We start from the raw sequence: 20549 nt of genomic DNA, 5'->3' as shown, positions 1-20549 counted from the left end.
TTAAACATAATCATATTTTAAAATAATATATATTATTTAACTATATGTGATTATAGTTATCACAATCATTATTTTTTTATTTATAAAAATATTTTAATTATATATTTTAATCGAACCCGTGCAACGCACGAGTTTATTCCTAGTAGGTTAATAATAGGAGAATGGGTTGATTAGGTGGAATAAAAAATAGTAGGAGTATGGGTTTGATTAGGTGGAATAAAAACAATCAGAATTTATTAATTACATAACTTTTTTTATGAATAAATAGAAGTATTTTTATGAATTTATGTTTGAATAATTTGGATTAAAAAAATTTTAGTGTAAAATTATGAATAAAATAAAAAACTACCTAAGGGTGAAAATTGACTACTGCATCAAACTAATATTAGAAGGCCGTGAATAAAAATTTAAAGAGAGTCTTTTTGGTATAAGCATATTTTAAATACAAAAAATTCCTTCAATATTTGAGTCTAGTAGTTATCATAGGTTTGTTATTGAACTTGAGTTAGCATCCTTTTAAAAACAAAGTATCATTGTGTGCAAGACTGCTTAGTATGGTTCGGCGTGCATTTTCGATCATAATTGCTGGAAATTGAACTAATCAGTGTGTGCAGGTTTAACATTAGGAGAATTCTAACGAGAATCTCTCAAATTCGAGACATGTCTTTTTACCACTAAACCAGATCTTTGGAGTTAGAAAAATTCAGTTAACAAAAAATTTAAAAGGTTATGTTAGTTAATCGTTTGTACTTTGCAGGTTTAATTCAGAAGAAGATGCTGATGCGTGCAGCGTCGCGGCCATTAGCTTCAAATTATTCATCTCACTTTCACTCTCTCTCCGACCACCACCAACTCCTCCACCGACCCATTTCCGAACTCAACTCCATCATCACCTCCTACGTCCGCCGTGGTCAACCCATCTCCGCATGGAACCTCTTCATCTCTCTCCGCCGCATACGCTCCGACATCGATGCTCACACATTCACTCCTCTTTTACGCCCATCTTCTCCATCACTCGGTAAACAGTTCCACGCACAAATGATCAGAACTGGTTCAGATTCTGGAACTGTTCCAAAAACTGCAATGCTTGATATGTACTCAAGACATGGGTCATTGAAGGATTCCCTTAAGGTGTTTGATGAAATGCTTCATAGAGATGTTGTTGCTTGGAATGCTTTGCTTTCGTGTTTTTTGCGGTGTGGTAAACCGAGTGAGGTGATTGGTGTTTTAAGGGAAATGGGGAGGGAGAATGTTGAGTTTAGTGAGTTTACTTTGTGTTCTGTTTTGAAGTGTTGTGCTTCTTTGAAGGCTTTGGAACTTGGTAGGCAGGTTCATGGTTTGGTTGTGTGTTTAGGGAGGGATTTAGTTGTTTTGAGTACTGCTCTTATTGATTTTTATTGTAGTGTTGGGTGTGTTGATCATGCTTTGGATGTGTTTTATGGTTTGAAAGGTTGGAAAGATGATATGATGCATAATTCATTGGTTTCTGGGTGTATTAGAAATGGGAGATATGGTGAGGCGTTTAAAGTTATGGGCTTGGTGAAGCCTAATGTAGTTGCACTTACTAGTGTTTTGGGTTGTTGCTCTGAGAAGTTGGATTTGTTGACTGGGAAACAGGTGCATTGTGTTGCGGTTCGTAGGGGTTTTACTTTTGAGACCCAATTATGTAATGTATTGTTGGACATGTACGCTAAATGTGGGAAGATTTTGCTTGCCCGGTCAGTGTTTGATGGAATTTGTCGAAAGGATGTGATTTCATGGACTTGTATGATTGATGCGTATGGAAGAAATGGGTGTGGGCATGAAGCTGTCAAGCTCTTTCAGAAGATGACGGAGGATAGCAGTGAGGTCTTGCCAAATTCTGTGACTTTTTTGTCTGTTTTATCAGCTTGTGGTCACTCTGGCCTGGTGGAGGAAGGAAAAAAATGTTTCACTATGTTGAAGGAGAACTATGGCATTGAACCGGAACCGGAGCACTACGCATGCTTCATAGATATCTTAGGCCGAGCCGGTAAAATAGAAGAAGTATGGTCCGCTTATCAAAATATGATTGATTGGAGTACTAGACCCACTGCAGGAGTATGGATAGCATTGTTGAATGCTTGCAGTCTTAGTCAAGATTTTGAAAGAGGCGAGTTTGCTGCAAAACATCTCTTGCAGTTGGAACCTGACAAAGCTAGCAATATTGTACTTGTATCAAACTTTTATGCCGCCAGTGGTAGGTGGGATTGTGTTGAAAAATTGAGAAGCATAATGAGGACAAAAAGGTTGGTCAAGGAAGATGGGAATAGTTGGATCGGCGAGGGATTCAATGGACATGCCAGGTCACTATCTGCTTGATTGTTCAGCTAGACAACTGGAAAGTGAGGGCCTTACTCATGTTGGGGTGATTTGATTTCTAGTAGTCACCTGGCATTTTTTACATGAAAGGAATTGATTTCTAGTAGAGTCAACCTGGCATTGATTACATGAAAGGAAGCATGTATTTACCGGTCATTCTTTTGGATCACTAGTTAGTGTTTTGAGTGTTGAAGCAAGTCAACTGGTAAATATCTGTTTCCCCATTCCTCCAAAACTTCTCTTCTTGCTATGTCATTTTATGTTTCTCATCTGCCGTTTTTTGTGTGTCTGATTCCTGAGTTTCAGGCATATTTGTGGTATATATGGACAACATGATTGATATTTTTCGTAGGAAGAAATTTTCTCATGTTCATGGATTTTGCTTATGTTTTACCCTTCCAGAAATAGATAGGCTAAAATACTCCTAAAACTATCACTCACTTCTAAGCTGTAACTATTCGGAGTTTTATTACTTAATTTTGAGTGACATGCTGTGGGAGACATATATTCCTTGTTCGATCAGAACAATCTGTTATTATAAGCGGACCATATTTTTCCTATAATTGTTAGTATACTAAATTGATATATATTATAATTTATACGTAATACACAAGAATCTTTTAACTGTCATGCTACGGTAGCTGAATCAAAGAACGTTTCATAGGAAAAAATATCTTCATTTGCCTTTTATTCAACTGATAAAGTCTTCCGCCGCCCCTTGATTTTCCAATACAGTTTGACAAATGAATTAGTAATTGCCAACTATTACTTGTCTACTGCAAAGTCTTGATTGCTGTTACGTTTGTATATTTTAAAACATTATTAAGTGTGACTGTAATTGTTTGTGTTGGTTAAAGAGAGGATGGATAAGGTTATTTTTCGTTCAAACCGATAATTGATTCCAATTAGTTATACTGTTTGCAGAGAGGATGTATCAAGTTATTGTGTGGGCCAAGGTCCACTACTTAACTACACCCCAAAATGCTCAAGCCAGAAAGATCTCTGAGCCTCTGACCTGGTTGGCTCAAGATCTGAAAACTCTCATAAATAGATTTAAATGGAACAGTTTTGTTCAACCGTTGTCCTACCAAATGCTTGACATTTCTACTTGTTATCTGTCATGGTTCCCTATCAAGGACCATGACCACAGTGCCACGCCTATTTGAGTTGTCTAATGAGAGTGCACTCAGGTAATCAGGTATGTTCAACTCTAAGTCTCTAACCTAAACATTTAGCCGTAATTTTCCTGTTATTGACTTGGGCATTGGGGTGTCATTACTCATTATATTGTTGCTCATATCATATGCCAACCACTAAGTAGGAAACTCTTTGGCTTGACCGAGTAAGCAACAGACCACCCCCAAGTAGGCAAGAAAACATATCACACTGTCGATTTTTCTCATGTTTTATTAATATTTTTGTTTTATAGTCCCCAACCCTGGCCCCAAATAAAATCCATGTGATTCATGACATGCATATATGACGATTAATGGATCCATTTTAGAATAGTTTAGAGTGCTTATTAATAGTTTGGGTTTTCATTAGTTATTTTCAATCATTATTCAAGTGTACCTTTATATAGCTCCTTATTTACTCCTTTGATTGTGGCAGGTTCCAGTTTGCAAAAATTAAGCTTAAGGATCAAAGCCAGGCTTTTGTAGGGTTAGGAGAAGCTCAGAAGAAGATGAATTTGTCTCTAATACTCCAAAGCTTCACACTAATTTCTATGCCTATGCACTTTGAGTTCAAGAATCAAAATTTACAACTTCAATGACTTGGCTTGGCACCTATCAATGTCTAGCACCCGAAAAATTATTCTCTCATGAGTCGTGAGACACAAGAGTCCAGTAAAATTTGGACCTTCAAAAAGTAAACGGGTTGTGAGATTAAAATTGCGAGTCTCCGGTGAAATGTTTTTGCGGGAGTGAATCCCGATCAGCCGATCCCTAGACACGCAGACCTGCAAGTGTTGCAGAGTTTTCTCCACTGGGTTGTATGTATATAACACCCAAAAATCAATGCATGGGCATCAAGAAAATTCTTGAAATGTCATTTAGTGTGAAAAGGAGTAGAACAGTTGAACAACACACCTGTTACAATTAGCAATTTTGCTGTTATTTTTCTGTTGTATTCAGTTAGTAGTTGGCTTCAGCCTTCAGTCAACCATTTTAGTTATCCCTTCCAGTTCTCTGTAATTCTGTTAGGCCTGTGTAATTCTGGAGGGATAAAAACCTTCTTGTTTTTAGGGTAACTATGAATTGGAATTCAACATTGCTTTGAAAGTTGAAAGTTATGTCCACTTAATCAAGATTGCAACAAACCGAGATATATAAAAGAGGAGAGAGCTGAATGTGGATGGTGTCCACAACTTAAAGGAAAAAATAATTTGTGGTAGTCTTATTCACGATTTTAATGGATTCTTTATTAAAAGTTTTTACTGTAATTTAGAAACATCCACCACTATTTCAACATGTGGTCTTCTTTATAGTCTAAAGCTAGTCCAATAACTTCATTTTTATTTTGAAGTTGACTCTAAAGTGAAACTATAGTGCAATTACTATTTGTGCTCTCTAATCTATCATTTTTGAGATCCTTATTATCTCATAGTGAAATGTTTTTATTTGCCATATTTATCGCAAAGTCAACAACTATATATGTCGATTTTTTTTGTCAGCATGGACCATTTTAGTAACTTCTTATATTATTATGGATGTCCCTCTCAGTCTGCTTAGTCTTTATTTTTATTTTGATTTTGATGTAACAAGAGGTGGTAACCCCTCGCTGATTTTTTGTTGTTGCAAAGCTAAGAAAAAAGCAAGGACAACAAAACAAAAAAAAAAGGGGGGGAGTCATCAGAGAGCAACAAAATATTTGAAAAAAATTGAAAATATATTAAATAACATAGTACATGACACATAACTTATACGAAAATAAAAAAAATTAAAATCATAGACATTAAAATAAACTACTAGCATAAAATATAATAAACGTTTAAAATAATTTCTAATTGTGGTTATTCTCATGTCCAAAACGTTCCCATATGTGTTCTATCAAGTCTTGCTGAAGGTGTCGATGAATTTGCTTATCGCGAATATTATGTCTTCTACCTAGGAACTCTTGGAAATCATTATTAGAATCGTTTGGTGGTGCAATCGGATCATTACCCAAATGATCATATGAATAATCAAAAGTGCCACCATATCTGGCACGTTCATCTTCAACAATCATGTTGTGCAATATGATGCACGTCTCCATTATACGTTTGAGTGCATCCAAGTGCCAAGATCGAGCCGGGTTACGTATGATCGCAAACTGGGATTGGAGAACTCCGAATGCTCGTTCAATATCCTTTCTCGCGCCTTCTTGATGTTGAGCAAACAATTTTCTCTTATCCCCTTGTGGCATTGGAATGCTTTTCACAAATGTAGCCCACTCAGGATAAATGTCATCTGATAGATAATAGCCCATGTTGTATTCATGTTGATTGACTGAAAAATGGACCTCAGGAGCTCGCCCTTGCATAACATCGTTGAAGACATCAGATTGGTTCAGCACATTGATATCGTTGTTTGAACCCGCTACCCCAAAAAAAGCGTGCCAAATCCATAAGTCTTGTGAAACAACTGCTTCAAGCATAACTGTGGGTTTGCCATGATCACCTCGAACATACTGTCCTTTCCATGCAACTGGACAATTTTTCCATTCCCAATGCATACAATCAATACTCCCCAACATACCTGGAAAGCCATGTGCCTCCCCCATCTGTAGCAAGCGTTCGATGTCTTCAGTGGTAGGCTTTCGCAAATATTCCGGCCCAAATAAATTGATCATGCCCCTTGTAAACCTATCAACACATTTTAGTGTGGTGCTTTCACCAATTCTCAAATAGTCATCCACACTATCAGCTGATGCTCCATATGCCAACATACGAATAACAGCAGTGCATTTCATGCCCGTCTTGATAATAAATATCACATGCTGCTGAAACGATGTCGCTCTCAGAGCTACCACTTTTCTTTACGGCGACAGCTTGTTTGTAGCACCCAACAAACTTTTGGACAGAGGGATTAATTTTTTTATGCCATCGACCTTTTAGCGCCATCGGTTTTCTTTCTGGAAAATTCTTTGGGCGATGATTGTTATAAGCTTCACCAATCCTCTTCCAAAAACTATCTCGCTTTTGATCAATCCCTACAATTGGATCCCTAGAAATGTTGAGCCATGATTGAATGAGAAGTTCATCCTCCTTTGGTTGAAATCTTGTTTTCGACGTTTTCATAACCGATGTAGTTCCAACTTCTTCACCAAGGTTAATTGTTTCCAAGCCATCTTGAGTGCAAAATTGTGGTGTTTCAGGCTCTTGGTCACTTAATTGCATGTGACTATTATTCATTTGAACTCCATGTGACATAGTGAGACTAGTTGATTGAGATGAAAAGTTTTGATAATGATATGGGTAAGGTGGAGTATGATATGGAGAATTTCCAAAATGTGAATTATTTTGATTCGAGATAAAAGTAGGATTTTGTATATTTGAGTTAGGAAGTGAGTTTGGGTTATTGGATGAATTTTCAAAGTATGAGGTATTTTGTTGATTTGGGATAAATGGTGGAAAGCCACCATTTTGCATGAAATTGGACCATGGATTGTGGTGGTTTGGCAAATGAAATGTGTGGAAGAAATTTTTTTAAAAAAGTTAAAATATATGATTCAAATTTAGACTAAATGTAGATGAAAAATTGTCATAGATTGAAATGGTTAATCACTTATTTATACCCAAACTACATTTTATAACTAAGTAGAAAAACTTGTAAAAAATTTGACTATGAAGTGCAACGGTTATTTTTCTAACAGTAATAAATATTAAATGTGATGCTACAATTTTATTTTGAATATTTAATTTGGCTTTGAAAAAGAAAAGGAACACAAAGCACCGTGTCCATTCCTGGAAGAGGTGGTATCCTATTACCACTCTAAGCCTTTCAAATATCCCAACCCCTCTGACAAAGGTTGCAACATGTTGGCAAAAGTTTGTAAAGCCACCCGCGATGTTGCTGCTCTTACAACCACCTGAAATTTAATTACCGTAAGCAATATCGTAGTCTCAATTTTCAAGGCATTGACACGTAATATTGTAATCCCTAGATTTCACGGTATAATTTAAGACATAAAAAATCGCCTTCATTTTAATATTCTAGCTAATTAACCAATAACAACCCTACATTTGGAAAAAGTGAAACGTTTGGGGATTCGAACCCCGATTCCTACGCATAAAATGCAATATTCGTACCAACTGAGTTAATACCACAAAGTTTCAGTATTATTCTTTTTCTTTGTCAAGTTTCATTATTATTCTATAAATGGTTAAATATATTTTTCGTCTCTACAAAATTTTACTTTTGTGTTTTTTTTTTGTGAATGTGAAACCTCTATACGCAATTGTTGAGATTAATCTTTTTTACAAAATAAAAACACAATTGTGTTTTTATTTAGTGTATGAAATCGTGTTTCAATTTCTTTTTTACATAAAAAGGACTATAATTATAGTAAAAAACTATAAATTCAGATAAATATATATAAGGATAATAGATTATAAATATATATTTATTTATTCTAGCTAATTAACCAATAACAACCCTACATTTGGAAAAAGTGGAACGTTTGGGGATTCGAACCCCAATTCCTACGCATAAAATGCAATATTCGTACCAACTGAGTTAATACCACAAAATTTCATTATTCTTTTTCTTTGTCAAGTTTCATTATTATTCTATAAATGGTTAAATATATTTTTCGTCTCTACAAAATTTTACTTTTGTGTTGTTATTTTTTTTTGTGAATGTGAAACCTCTACACGCAATTGTAGAGATTAATCTTTTTTACAAAATAAAAACACAATTATGTTTGTATTTAGTGTATGAAATCGTGTTTCAATTTCTTTTTTACATAAAAGGACTACAATTATAGTAAAAAAACTATAAATTCAGATAAATATATATAAGGATAATAGATTATAAATATATATTTATTTAAAAAAAAATTGTCAAAAAAAAATAAAAATAGATACAGCCTATATATTATTTATCTATTTTCTGATTTTTTTAAAAAATATATATTTATAATCTATTATCCTTATGTATATTTATCTGAATTTATAGTTTTTTTTTTTTTCAAAATAAGGGGATCGCATTAAGTCTAATATATAATTATAGTTTTTTTGTAAAAAAAATATATAACCGTAGTTTTGTACATTTTTAGTGTATAAGTGTATGTTATGTAGATCATTATTTGGTTTAGTGGTAATTGACACTGAATTTAATAAGAAGGATCACTGCTCAATCTCTGCAGGTGATTGACACTGAATTTGATAAGGAGAACTACTGTTGAATCTCCGCAACTATATTCGGGAGGGCTAAAATCGCTTGATAACTGACACAAAAATCAGATTAAATCAGTGGTGAAAGTAAAAAAACAAAAACAAAAACAAAAATAGTATATGTTCCTGTTCTATTTTCCTTTTCTTTATCATTTCCGAAATTTTCATTACAAGTCCTCTGAATTTGATATATTATTAAAGCAGAGTCCAGAATTGAAGAAGAGTAAAAGAAGTATCACCACCATACCAATAAGCTCTGCAATTGGATCTACAACAATCCGAAAGAGCTTAAATGTTACAAAAGCGCGTTTCAAAACGCGATTATTAGATCCATCTACTACTATCATCACTCTTCACATTTTCTTCATCACACTTCTTCTCACTCTCAACAATGGACAAGTCAAGCGCCTTAGAGTACATCAATCAAATGTTCCCTAACGGTAATTTCAATTTCATCATCGTTTTCAATTTCATCGTTTTGAATTTCAAAGTGCTTTTAATTGATGTTTGATTTCTCAAATTTGTTACAGAAGCATCACTATCTGGTGTTGAACCGTTAATGCAAAAAATCCAGAACGAGATTCGAACTGTTGATGCTGGAATTTTAGCTGCAGTTCGTCAACAGGTATTTATTTATTTGATTAATTGACATTGCGCAATTCATTTCGTGTTTTTTTTCACTCTTTGATTGTTATCTTGATTTTAGAGTAATTCAGGAACTAAGGCTAAAGAAGATCTTGCTGCTGCTACTCGTGCTGTTGAGGTGAATTTATTAGTTCTTTGTTTGTTAGTTTTATTGATTTAGAATTTGAACCTTTCTGTTGCATTTGTTTTGTTTTTTAAGCATTTTGGTTTTGTGATGTAGGAACTTATGTATAAAATTAGAGAAATTAAAACTAAAGCTGTTCAGAGTGAAACAATGGTTCAAGAAATATGTAGGGATATTAAGAAATTGGATTTTGCGAAAAAGCATATAACTACGACGATTACTGCACTTCATCGTCTCACAATGCTTGGTATGTCTTGTTTTCTCCTGTTGTATGAGCTTGCTAGTTTTATTGATTCGGAATTTGAACTTTATAGTAGTTTGATAAATATGTTAATTAACTTGAACATGCATAGTTATTTAGGAAACAGGTAGATCTTTTGTAAAGACTGTCATGCCAAGTAGGACGGACATGTACCGAGTCATGATGGTTTCAATTGTAATGAATGTTTGTATTTGAAATATCAATTTTGAATAAACCATTATAATGTTTTTCTGATGCAAATAGTTAAAATGAGTGAGTGCAATTTTAATTTATTATTAACAAATGAAAATGGTACACCTATTCTATATGTTTGTTTCATACTAGATAGTTTTAGGAAAATTCTATGGTGGACTGCTTTGATAGGTAATCCATAGTAGACTGGCACTTGGAAATTGTTTAAAACTGCAACGATGGTGTACGTTGACTCTCGAAAGTAGAAGCCCAGTCTTTCTCGTCTCACAATTGAGACAGTAACCCGTTCAGTGTAGATCGACAAAAACAAGGGCAAATGAGTACGAGTGTCTGAAAACTGAACTCATATTTGTTTCCTGTTATTTTTGTCAAACTAACAACGATCAAATCATTGTCTCAATCTTGGGAACGAGGAGTACTACGTGACCTTTTACTTCAAAGTGACACTGTCAGTTGTTGTTGGAGGCTTGGGTAATTTCAAATGTCGGGTTCACCCCAGAAGCTGTTAGTTTTTAAGATGAATAGACATCTTTAAGTCTTTTACTTAAACCGGCTTACCTATTATGTGGCAGTCTCTGCTGTCGAACAACTCCAAGTGATGGCTTCAAAACGTCAATACAAAGAGGCCGCTGCGCAGCTGGAGGTATCTAATATATCTTTACAATTTTTCCTTTTATGACTGTTGTTTTTTAAATGTTTATTTACTGCATGGTGTTTGCCTCACTATTGGATTGGTGTTTTGCTTGGGTGTGTATCCTGGGGGTTGATGTTAGAAAGCAAATCTATTGTAGTTCTGAAGGGGTGGGTGAAATGATACTTATGATTATTGTGTTTGTTTGTAATGTATTTGTTGTTTAGGAGTTGGGGATTGTGAGTATGGTTTAATTATGGTTTATTTAGGATTATAGAGTTTAGTTGGTTAAATCATAGCTTATGAACATTAGTAGGCAACCTGGTGCTATGGAGCTCGATGTGGTAGCCTTGTTGTGCATTTGTAAAGGTTGATTCCACAACTCAAACTTGTGGCCTTGACATACAATAGCTACTCCAACTGTGCCAAAGGTCCTGTTTGGATTTTGTGAGAATGTGTTAGTATCAAAGGGTAGAATAAAGGGGAGTCAAAGTAATTAAGATTAGTTAAGGTGTGTAATTAGTTAGATGAGAAGAAACTTAATTAGATAAATAGGGGAGATACTAGAAAAGGCCAAAAGAGATATTGAAATATTAGGTTTCTAAATTGGGCCTAACTCATCTCAAAACTAGCTTGTAAGGTGAGGGATGTCACTCTTTATAAACTCTTTTAAGGCCTTATCTCTTTCCAATACGGGATTTGGGTTTTTCCCAATATCAGGATATTGTGTTTGGAGAGAGGAAAACCTTTGTGAAGGTTAAATCCGCGAAGGATAATTCTTTCTCCTTATTTCTATTCAGTTTTATTCGATCCATAAAAATAATCTAATCTTTTACCTTATTCCTTCATAGGTTCCAATCAGGATTGTTATGAACCCAAAGACATTTAAATGAAAGAATGATAGAAAGAATCAAGAGAATAAAATGTCTAAATGAAAACTGAAAAGAATATGGAAAATAGAATTCATTCCAAGAGTTTCCCCTCCCTAGAGTTTCTCCTTTAACATACAACTATCAAATGTCCCAAATCCTCCCATGACCTATCTATTCTTATTTCTCCTATTTATATATGATATCCTCTCTCACTACTTAACTTCTCTAACTATTTAACCACATAGCTTCTCTAGCTGCCCCTCTTCTTGCTATCCTAACAAGGATGGATAGAAAATAGGCTGTTGGATGTTTATGTTTTATTCTGTGTTGATACACTTACACTGTTGGATGTTTATGTTTTATTCTGTGTTGATACACTTACTCTGTTGCCCCCTCATTTTCCCTTTTAGTTATTACTGTGACCCCACCTGGTGTGATTAAGATATAGCTTGGTTCTTGTCATTGACTTGTTGCTGAATAAGTTATTATATACTATGGAGGTCTCCTTCGATTGTACTTGCTCTTTAGTAAATAATAATCTTTTATGAGTTACTTAGTTTTCTTCTTTCTCACAGAGAAAGCATGCCTCTTGTTTTTAATAAACTAATCTATAAAACTGAACATTTTATTCTTGTTTTTGCCTTATCTATTTATTTATACAGTAATTTGTATTTCAGGCGGTGAACCAGTTATGTAGCCACTTTGAGGCCTATAGGGATATTCCAAAGATCATAGAACTGAGGGAGAAGTTTAAGAATATCAAGCAAATACTCAAGTCACATGTGTTTTCTGATTTTTCTAGGTACACTGTTTCTATATCCATCTTCTGCTGTGTTTGAAAATCTCCACGGGCACTGCAATGTCGATTAGATACACAATGTCCATTTAGATTTCTTGGCAATTTTCTTTTATGACATGTAGTTAAGCTACTAGTTATGGAAATGGTTTGGTTGTAAAGAGATTATGTGTAACTGGATCTCAGTTTCCTGTTTTTGTCTCAGCTTAGGTACTGGAAAGGAGACAGAAGAAACCAATTTGCTACAGCAGTTGTCTGATGCTTGCCTGGTTGTTGATGCATTAGAGCCTTCAGTAAAGGAAGAGTTGGTAAATAATTTTTGCAATCGGGAGCTTACTTCGTATGAACAAATTTTTGAAGGAGCTGGTATGTTTAATTTATGTGTATCATTTATTTTGTATTACTTTAGTCATAGAGTTCTTTTTAAATGTCTGCAAATTTGACTTTTTAATTTTTTTACATTTTATAGAACTGGCAAAGTTGGATAAAACTGAAAGAAGATATGCATGGATTAAGCGCCGAATGAGATCAAATGAAGAAATTTGGAAAATCTTTCCATCTTCGTGGCATGTTTCTTATCGGCTGTGTATCTTATTTTGCAAGAAAACAAGGTATGGTATTTATTTGTTTGGCAATGGGATTTTCATGCCTTACATGTATTATGAGAAGACATGGCCATAATGAAACATGATTACTTCTAGTTTCTTGTAAAATGACATTTTAATTTGTTGAATGATTTGTTTTTTTCTGCTGCTTGGAAAGTTATTAAGATTTTGTTTTCCCCCGGTATTGAGTTTCCAACATCCAATATAATCAACTCTCAAATTTTGTGATGTTTTTGATGTATACTTAATATATACACTTTTATAGAAGGTTAAGCATTTTTCAGAACATGTACCAAACTCAGTTCAGGGTTATTCTGTACAAAAATATTATTGTGCTTATGTGACTTGTCTCTGCAGGAAACAACTAGAGGACATTCTTTCTAATTTAAAGGAAAAGCCAGATGTTGGGACCTTGTTGTTGGTAAGCCATCAAATGATGAATTACTGGCATTGCTTCACATGTTACACTTGAGAAGCTGATTTGGGTTAAACTAAAAACACGTAGATTTTATGTCTTATTTCAAGGGTTTCATATGTTAATTTGTTGCAGGCTTTACAGCGAACTTTAGAGTTTGAGGATGAGTTGGCTGAGAAATTTGGGGGAGGCACTCAAAACAGAGAGATTGGAAATGAGATTGAAGAAATAGGAAGAGGTGCAAATTCTAGTAGTAGTGCTTCAGATATCCGGAAGAAGTACGAAAAAAAGCTTGCTGCACATCAAGGAAGTGAGAGTGAAGTATGTAAATGGATAGCTGCAGTTGACAATACTCATTCGAATATTACAATTTACAAATGATGATAATGTTTTGATTTTGCATGCATAGGGAAAAGATGGAAGCAAGGATTTGGCAGTTCCTGGAGCTGGGGTATGATTTTATATGGCTATTTCCTAATACATAATTGATTTTATAGGTCAAGTGCATGTATTTATGTTTGTGTTCCCTGAGGTCTTGTCAAATGGTATATATGCTTTTGGAAATAAGCTTTTTGATTTGTTCCTCCTGTGGTTTATCTTGTATTTCTTGGTCACTGTTATCTGGTGGTAGCTCTTTATTCGATAAGTCCAAGTTTGTCACACATTTTATTTGCACAGAAAACCCAAAATGTTCTACATAAGAATATTACTTAATGTTTAAAATTTCAAATCATGCATTCTGGCTATTTTCTCATATTTTCCTTCACAATTTTTCCGTTCCTTTGGTCCTGAGTTTGAGCTTATGTGTCAACGCTTGTCAAATAGTTGTCTCTCAGTTAGTTTACTAATTATTTCATATTTACCAAAATGGAAAAGTAGGAAGTGAAAAATATACAAGTATTAAATTCTTGATGAAAAATAAGTCCAGTGAGGTTGCTGTAGAAAAAAATCACTGGTCTCTTGGTATTTTCTCTACTGTTGGATGTTTGTGTAACTATGGCTTTCTTAGAGGTGTTTTCATTTTATTACTATTGATCTGTTTCATTAAGATTGACCTGATAAACATTTGGTTGTTTGTGCAGTTCAACTTTCGTGGAATTGTTTCATCTTGCTTTGAACCTCATTTAACAGTATATGTAGAATTGGAAGAGAAAACACTAATGGATAGTCTGGAGAAACTTGTCCAGGTAATTTGTGTCTCACCATTAAGATACTTGCTCTGTGATTTACTTCTGGCTTTTTTCCTTGATTAAAAGTTCCATTCACTATAGGAGGAGACATGGGATATTGAGGAGGGAGGTCAGAGTAGTGTTTTATCCAGTAGCATGCAGGTGAGTTGGTAGATCTTGTTACAGATTATATGTTACATTACAGAGCAGTGTATATTGTTACCGTCTTATGAAACCTTGATAATTCTTATTCATGGTAACTGATTAACTGTTACAAAATGCTAATATAGTTAGATAGCTTAAATCTCTTCCCCTCATTTCTTATGATCGGTTTTACTATGATTTATATAACTTGGTTGTCTTTTGTCATGCTACATAGTTGTTTCTAATAATCAAGAGAAGCTTGAAGAGATGCAGTGCTTTGACGAAGAGCCAGACACTATTTAATTTGTTTAAGGTAAACTCTTCAACTATAGAGTTTAATATTTCTATCGATCAAGTACATAAACTTTCTAACTTTTTTTTTTTTTTTTTTTTTCATTTTCATTTTTTGGTGGTTATTTTGAATGGTGCCCAAATCTGGGGACGATTGCTCTTAATGTGTCTTGGAATTTCGCACTCATATATTTCTTGCTCTTACTGCTATAATTTTATTTCTTTGAAAAAGGGGGAAGAAAAAAAGAAACTAGAAAAAAATAACCTTTCTGAAATCCAGTTGAAGGGTTCCAAAATATGTGATTCTGCTGAGTTAACTTTTGACTAATCTTGAACTCCTCAAAAATAGGAGGCCTTTGATTCGAGTCACGAGACTGTAAGAAATAAGGATATTCTAGCAAAAGATTTTTTTTTGATTAAATAATTGTTATAAGTTAGCTTCTGCTTCCTTGACTGAATTAATTTTTTAGAATTGTTAATTGTGAAGCATAAACAGTAGGCATTTTTGTTGTCAGCCTCGTAATATCGTTCAGACACTACATTGTTGCTATTGATGACTTCTTTCCATCAAACATAGAAAAGAGAATTCTCAGGTCTGTGGAGGATAGTTCATGACTGATTTCAGACTGAGCTGCATGTTCTTCATGCAATAATTTCTGTTATAATTTAGCAAGGATGCCAAATAATTGGCAGAAGATTTACTAGAAGGCTCTGTGATCTTTAAATATATGATTCTCTGTTAGTAGCCTGTTAAGCGGTTAAAAAGAGTACTATTCAACTTCTAGGGCACAAAAGGAAATAAGCTCTTATTGCAATCCGCAATGCATATCTATACTTGAACATTATGGACTCCAACTTAATGCATTTATGACTCCGTTCCATTTCAATCTTAGGTTTTCCAAAGAATTCTTAAAGCATATGCTACAAAACTTTTTGCAAGACTCCCAAAGGGGGGAACAGGAATTGTTGCTGCTGCCACAGGCATGGATGGACAGATAAAGGTACGTTGAAAGGAATTAATTTTTCATTATGTTTGATAAGTTAGATCCTCATCTTTCTTTTCTCAACCAAAATTAATCTTTGGATATGTTGAACAGACATCTGATAGGGATGAAAGAGTGATCTGTTACATTGTCAATTCGGCCGAATATTGCCATAAAACGGTTAGTTTCTTTTACATTCTTCATTCAATAGATAACGAGAAAATGTCAATATTACTAATTACTAACTTATCGTTGTATTTGACAGGCTGGTGAACTGGCTGAAAGTGTTTCTAAAATAATTGATCATCAATTTGCTGATGGGGTGGACATGTCAGAAGTGCAGGTGATTGTGTCTTCTTTTTGAATAATTCATTTTTATTATGGATCTCGTTCTAACAGTGTATGCAATTATGCAGGATGAATTTTCAGCCGTTATAACAAAATCATTGGTAACCTTAGTGCATGGCCTGGAAACCAAATTTGACATTGAAATGGCAGCAATGACACGTGTCCCTTGGGGTACTCTTGAAAGTGTTGGTGATCAATCAGAGTAAGTTGAATTCCTTTATAAAGTTTACTACGGTTTTTATTCCTGACAAAGTTCTGTAGTTTAATTGTATTGTTTTCTTTGCAGGTATGTTAATGCCATAAATTTGATTCTAACCACCAGCATTCCTACACTTGGAAGTCTTCTTTCACCTGTCTACTTTCAGTTCTTTTTGGACAAGGTGATTGCCAATACCTGAATAATTTAGAATTAAAATGCTTGTATTACACAGCGAAACTGTACAAATTTATATACAATAGATAATCTCTCATAAAGAAAATAGGAAACTACCAAGACTCTCTAAGGAAACCATATGAAAGGTAGCAAAGAGAAATAATAATCTTAGTTGTGATTATAATCAACACTCCACCTCAAGTTGGATCATAGCTATCATATGCAACTAGCTTATTACATATATATTAAATTCAAGATCCCCGTATAGATTTAGTGGAGATATTGGTTAACTAATTATTAGATCTCACTTAAGAAGTTTTATTGATCTCCGAAATAATCTTCTCTCAGATAAAGTGACAATCGACTTCTATGTGTTTAGTCCTCTCATTAAAGATGGAGTTTGAAGAAAGATACAAAGCTTTTGTTATCACAAACAAGCTCCATAGGACCTATTTCACAAAACAAGCTCCATATGACCTATTATTTCATATTCCATATGAAAGGTAGCAAAGAGAAATAATAATCTTAGTTGTGATTATAATCAACACTCCACTTCAAGTTGGATCATAGCTATCATATGCAACTAGCTTATTACATATATATTAAATTCAAGATCCCCGTATAGATTTAGTGGAGATATTGGTTAACTAATTATTAGATCTCACTTAAGAAGTTTTATTGATCTCCGAAATAATCTTCTCTCAGATAAAGTGACAATCGACTTCTATGTGTTTAGTCCTCTCATTAAAGATGGAGTTTGAAGAAAGATACAAAGCTTTTGTTATCACAAACAAGCTCCATAGGACCTATTTCACAAAACAAGCTCCATATGACCTATTATTTCATATTCCATATGAAAGGTAGCAAAGAGAAATAATAATCTTAGTTGTGATTATAATCAACACTCTACCTCAAGTTGGATCATAGCTATCATATGCAACTAGCTTATTACATATATATTAAATTCAAGATCCCCGTATAGATTTAGTGGAGATATTGGTTAACTAATTATTAGATCTCACTTAAGAAGTTTTATTGATCTCCGAAATAATCTTCTCTCAGATAAAGTGACAATCGACTTCTATGTGTTTAGTCCTCTCATTAAAGATGGAGTTTGAAGAAAGATACAAAGCTTTTGTTATCACAAACAAGCTCCATAGAACCTATTTCACAAAACAAGCTCCATATGACCTATTATTTCATATTCATCTTCAACAATTTCTGTGGCATGAAATTTTTTTCTTACTCTGAGTCTGTGAATTACTGAATTTGTATCTATTACTATTATTGTATTGGCTATATTCAGGCTTCTGACTCATATCTAGTCAATTTTCACTTATGCTGGATTTTGCCATCACTTCTTTTGTGAATATTATCTGAATTTTATGCTTGATACATCTAGTAGTTCATCAATTTAATCATTCCTAATAATGTGTATGGTATGTAGTCAGTTGTCTTTAAATTATTCTCTAAATATCTGCAGCTTGCGTCTTCTCTGGGTCCACGCTTTTACTCTAACATTTTCAAATGCAAGCAAATATCAGAAACTGGAGCTCAACAGGTACAGACTGCTTTTTCTTTCAATTCCTTTTAGTTACATCAAGAATAAATTCGCGGCATAACTTTGTTGGGTTTAACCGGCAAGATGTTTTTCTTAGCTTGTATTTACTATATTTTTCACTTTGAATTGTTTTCCTACTGTGTTTGAGACTGATTCCCTTTGTTTTTTTTAGTGACACTGTACTTTTAACATCTCACTGAAACATTTTTTCCATTTTATTTTGTTCTTATGATAATATTTGTTTTCTGAGAAAATCCTTGGATCTCTATTTATGATTATGATGTTGATAATATAGTAAAATTATTTCTGCAGATGCTATTGGATACACAAGCTGTTAAGACAATCCTTCTTGAAATTCCTTCCCTTGGTAGACAGGTAATCTAGCATATGCAAATGCCAATTTACAATCACAGTTACTACTGCTTATCTTAAATACAACTTGATAATGTCATTGTCCTTGCTGCTCTGCTAGAATTATCACCATCATAGCATACTTATGTTCTGTTCTCTCTCTCTCTTGGAGTTTGTAACTACTATATAACGATTGTTAGCTGGTCTTTACATTTCGAGTATTTTGGGGAGTTTTGACGACCAAATGCTTCTTTTAGCGACATAGTTTTCAGATGGAAAAGATTTATTTCTAACAAAATTCTACAGACAAAATACACACTTACCTTGGACTAGAAATTGTTATTTTATGAGACCAAGTTGATTCAGATATGAACTAGTTTTCAGCTTTTTCAGGTTATCGATTCCAAGTAATGTTAAATTCTATTCATACTAAAATAATCTACTTTCCAAGTGGCATTGGTGCACAGATATCAATATGTATAAATGGTTTCTACTTAAATTTGCATCCAGTTCATGAAAACAGAAGGTAATATAGTGAGAGAAAGTTTAGTTAGTTGCCCGATGATTCTTTACCCACTTACATGTAAAATGAGAAAGAAACAATAATGGAGTATCTGGATCAACAGAATATTCTATCTTGCATATATGTTGTGCTGCATAGATTAAAGTTCCCCTTCCAGCTATCTGGGATTCTTAGTAACTCAGTGCTGTAAAAAAATATTGAAAATAACATCTCTTTGCATCTAATAGTAATTTTTTCTTGTGCTCACCACTGGTTTATCTCATTATACTGACTGTTTGTTCTATGCGACAGACATCAAGTGCTGCAAGTTATTCCAAGTTTGTAAGCCGTGAGATGAGCAAAGCTGAGGCCCTTTTGAAGGTTTGCCATACATTTAGTAATGAAAGAAATTATTTTAAAATAGTTTAGTATGTTTGGATTAGATTAATTTTGTGACCGAAACATATTTGATATCTAATCATAGCAGTTTTTTGGAAAACTAATATCCCAAAGAATTTGTGGTAACCAAACATGTATTTAGTTCTTTCTCTGATGCAAGTTTGTGTGAATGTCTATGATTAGGTTATACTTTCTCCGGTCGATTCTGTAGCAGATACTTACCGTGCCCTACTACCTGAGGGTACACCCATGGAATTTCAGCGGATATTGGAGCTTAAGGTGGTTATAATTAATTATTTCTTACCAGTTCTATTAATGCTAATTGGTTATGGTTTTTGGCTGCTGTCATAATATTTATGGTTTTTCATATTCAAATTCAATTGAGTGCATGATCTGTAAGTTATGCACTTTTGCTTCATGATGGGATGACCTATTCCTTGTGTTTTCAGGGTCTTAAAAAAGCTGATCAACAAAGCATACTCGATGACTTCAACAAACATGGGCCTGGAATTAAGCAAACTCAGATTACACCTACAATTGCACCAGCTCCTCCAGTAGCTCCTGTTGTACCTAATCCCACTGCTGTTGGACTGGTAGCTTCACGAGAGGATGTTCTAACTAGGGCTGCTGCACTTGGACGAGGAGCTGCCACAACAGGGTTCAAGCGGTTCCTAGCACTAACTGAAGCTGCCAAAGACAGGAAGGACGGGCCTTTCAGGAAGCTCTTTAATCCATAATGAAGAGAGTAATACAGCCCAATTTTTTGGTCAGAGCCCTTAAGCTTGTAATTTTTTTCTTTTCTCTTTTGTTCATTTAGTTGTATGTTTCTTTTTGCCTTTCTCCTTGATTCTTTATGTAAGTTTAGTATCATGTTTATCTGTAATTCACTCAATCAAATGGAAGCTGATTTTGCAAATAAATATATTTACAAATTTGCATAATTCTTTATTGAGTAAACCTTCAATTAGACATTAGTCATTCTCAAGAATCGCTCTCTCTCCTACTAAGTATTTGAAAATTATAAGTAGCTCTTAATGTTTTGCTAAATCTATTAGTTGTTAGATATACACGTTAACACATTTGGCAAAACATTTCAGTTTTAACAACATTTCAGCAGGGCGCCAATAAATGAAAAAGTTTTCGCAATTCGCATGGACTGGGTTGGGCTCA

The 20549-nt window shown here is 34.1% G+C and overlaps 3 protein-coding genes across 4 annotated transcripts; 2 read left to right on the top strand and 1 right to left on the bottom strand.

The window, feature by feature from the left end:
- Nucleotides 1-440: 440 nt before the first annotated feature.
- On the top strand, nt 441-4633 carry LOC123897477 (pentatricopeptide repeat-containing protein At5g66500, mitochondrial). Of its 2 annotated transcripts, XM_045948132.1 has the most exons (3): nt 441-2545; nt 3265-3538; nt 3952-4633. In XM_045948132.1, exon 1 carries the CDS (start codon nt 730-732, stop codon nt 2338-2340), a length of 1611 nt encoding a protein of 536 aa, XP_045804088.1. In that variant the 5' UTR covers nt 441-729; the 3' UTR covers nt 2341-2545; nt 3265-3538; nt 3952-4633. The 2 variants fall into 2 exon arrangements, with proteins under 2 accessions (XP_045804088.1, XP_045804089.1); XM_045948133.1 differs by lacking the exon at nt 3265-3538 and having other exon boundaries at nt 508-2545.
- A 710-nt stretch (nt 4634-5343) lies between these two features.
- On the bottom strand, nt 5344-6291 carry LOC123896260. Its single transcript, XM_045946672.1, has one exon. It carries the CDS (start codon nt 6289-6291, stop codon nt 5344-5346), a length of 948 nt encoding a protein of 315 aa, XP_045802628.1.
- Nucleotides 6292-8831: 2540 nt separating this feature from the next.
- On the top strand, nt 8832-20320 carry LOC123897473 (vacuolar protein sorting-associated protein 53 A). The gene is made up of 24 exons (XM_045948129.1): nt 8832-9156; nt 9247-9341; nt 9423-9479; nt 9582-9732; nt 10512-10582; nt 12120-12244; nt 12444-12604; nt 12708-12849; nt 13201-13264; nt 13394-13579; nt 13668-13709; nt 14341-14445; nt 14530-14589; nt 14807-14884; nt 15756-15863; nt 15960-16025; nt 16111-16188; nt 16262-16395; nt 16480-16573; nt 18050-18127; nt 18440-18502; nt 19293-19361; nt 19563-19658; nt 19829-20320. Exons 1-24 carry the CDS (start codon nt 9108-9110, stop codon nt 20114-20116), a joined length of 2460 nt encoding a protein of 819 aa, XP_045804085.1. The 5' UTR covers nt 8832-9107; the 3' UTR covers nt 20117-20320.
- Nucleotides 20321-20549: the final 229 nt, after the last annotated feature.

Source organism: Trifolium pratense, linkage group LG7 (genome assembly GCF_020283565.1).
Source record: "Trifolium pratense cultivar HEN17-A07 linkage group LG7, ARS_RC_1.1, whole genome shotgun sequence".
NCBI lineage: Eukaryota > Viridiplantae > Streptophyta > Magnoliopsida > Fabales > Fabaceae > Trifolium > Trifolium pratense.
Note: the sequence above shows the minus strand (reverse complement) of the source record. Positions and strands in the feature narration are given on the sequence as shown.

Coding starts and splice junctions, on each gene's coding strand:
- LOC123897477 (XM_045948132.1), top strand. CDS start 730: ATGTTAGTTAATCGTTTGTACTTTGCAGGTTTAATTCAGAAGAAGATG.
- LOC123896260 (XM_045946672.1), bottom strand. CDS start 6,291: ATGAAATGCACTGCTGTTATTCGTATGTTGGCATATGGAGCATCAGCT.
- LOC123897473 (XM_045948129.1), top strand. CDS start 9,108: ATGGACAAGTCAAGCGCCTTAGAGTACATCAATCAAATGTTCCCTAAC. Junction 9,342..9,422: donor TAGCTGCAGTTCGTCAACAG/GTATTTATTTAT, acceptor TCTTGATTTTAG/AGTAATTCAGGAACTAAGGC. Junction 16,574..18,049: donor TTCAGTTCTTTTTGGACAAG/GTGATTGCCAAT, acceptor AAATATCTGCAG/CTTGCGTCTTCTCTGGGTCC.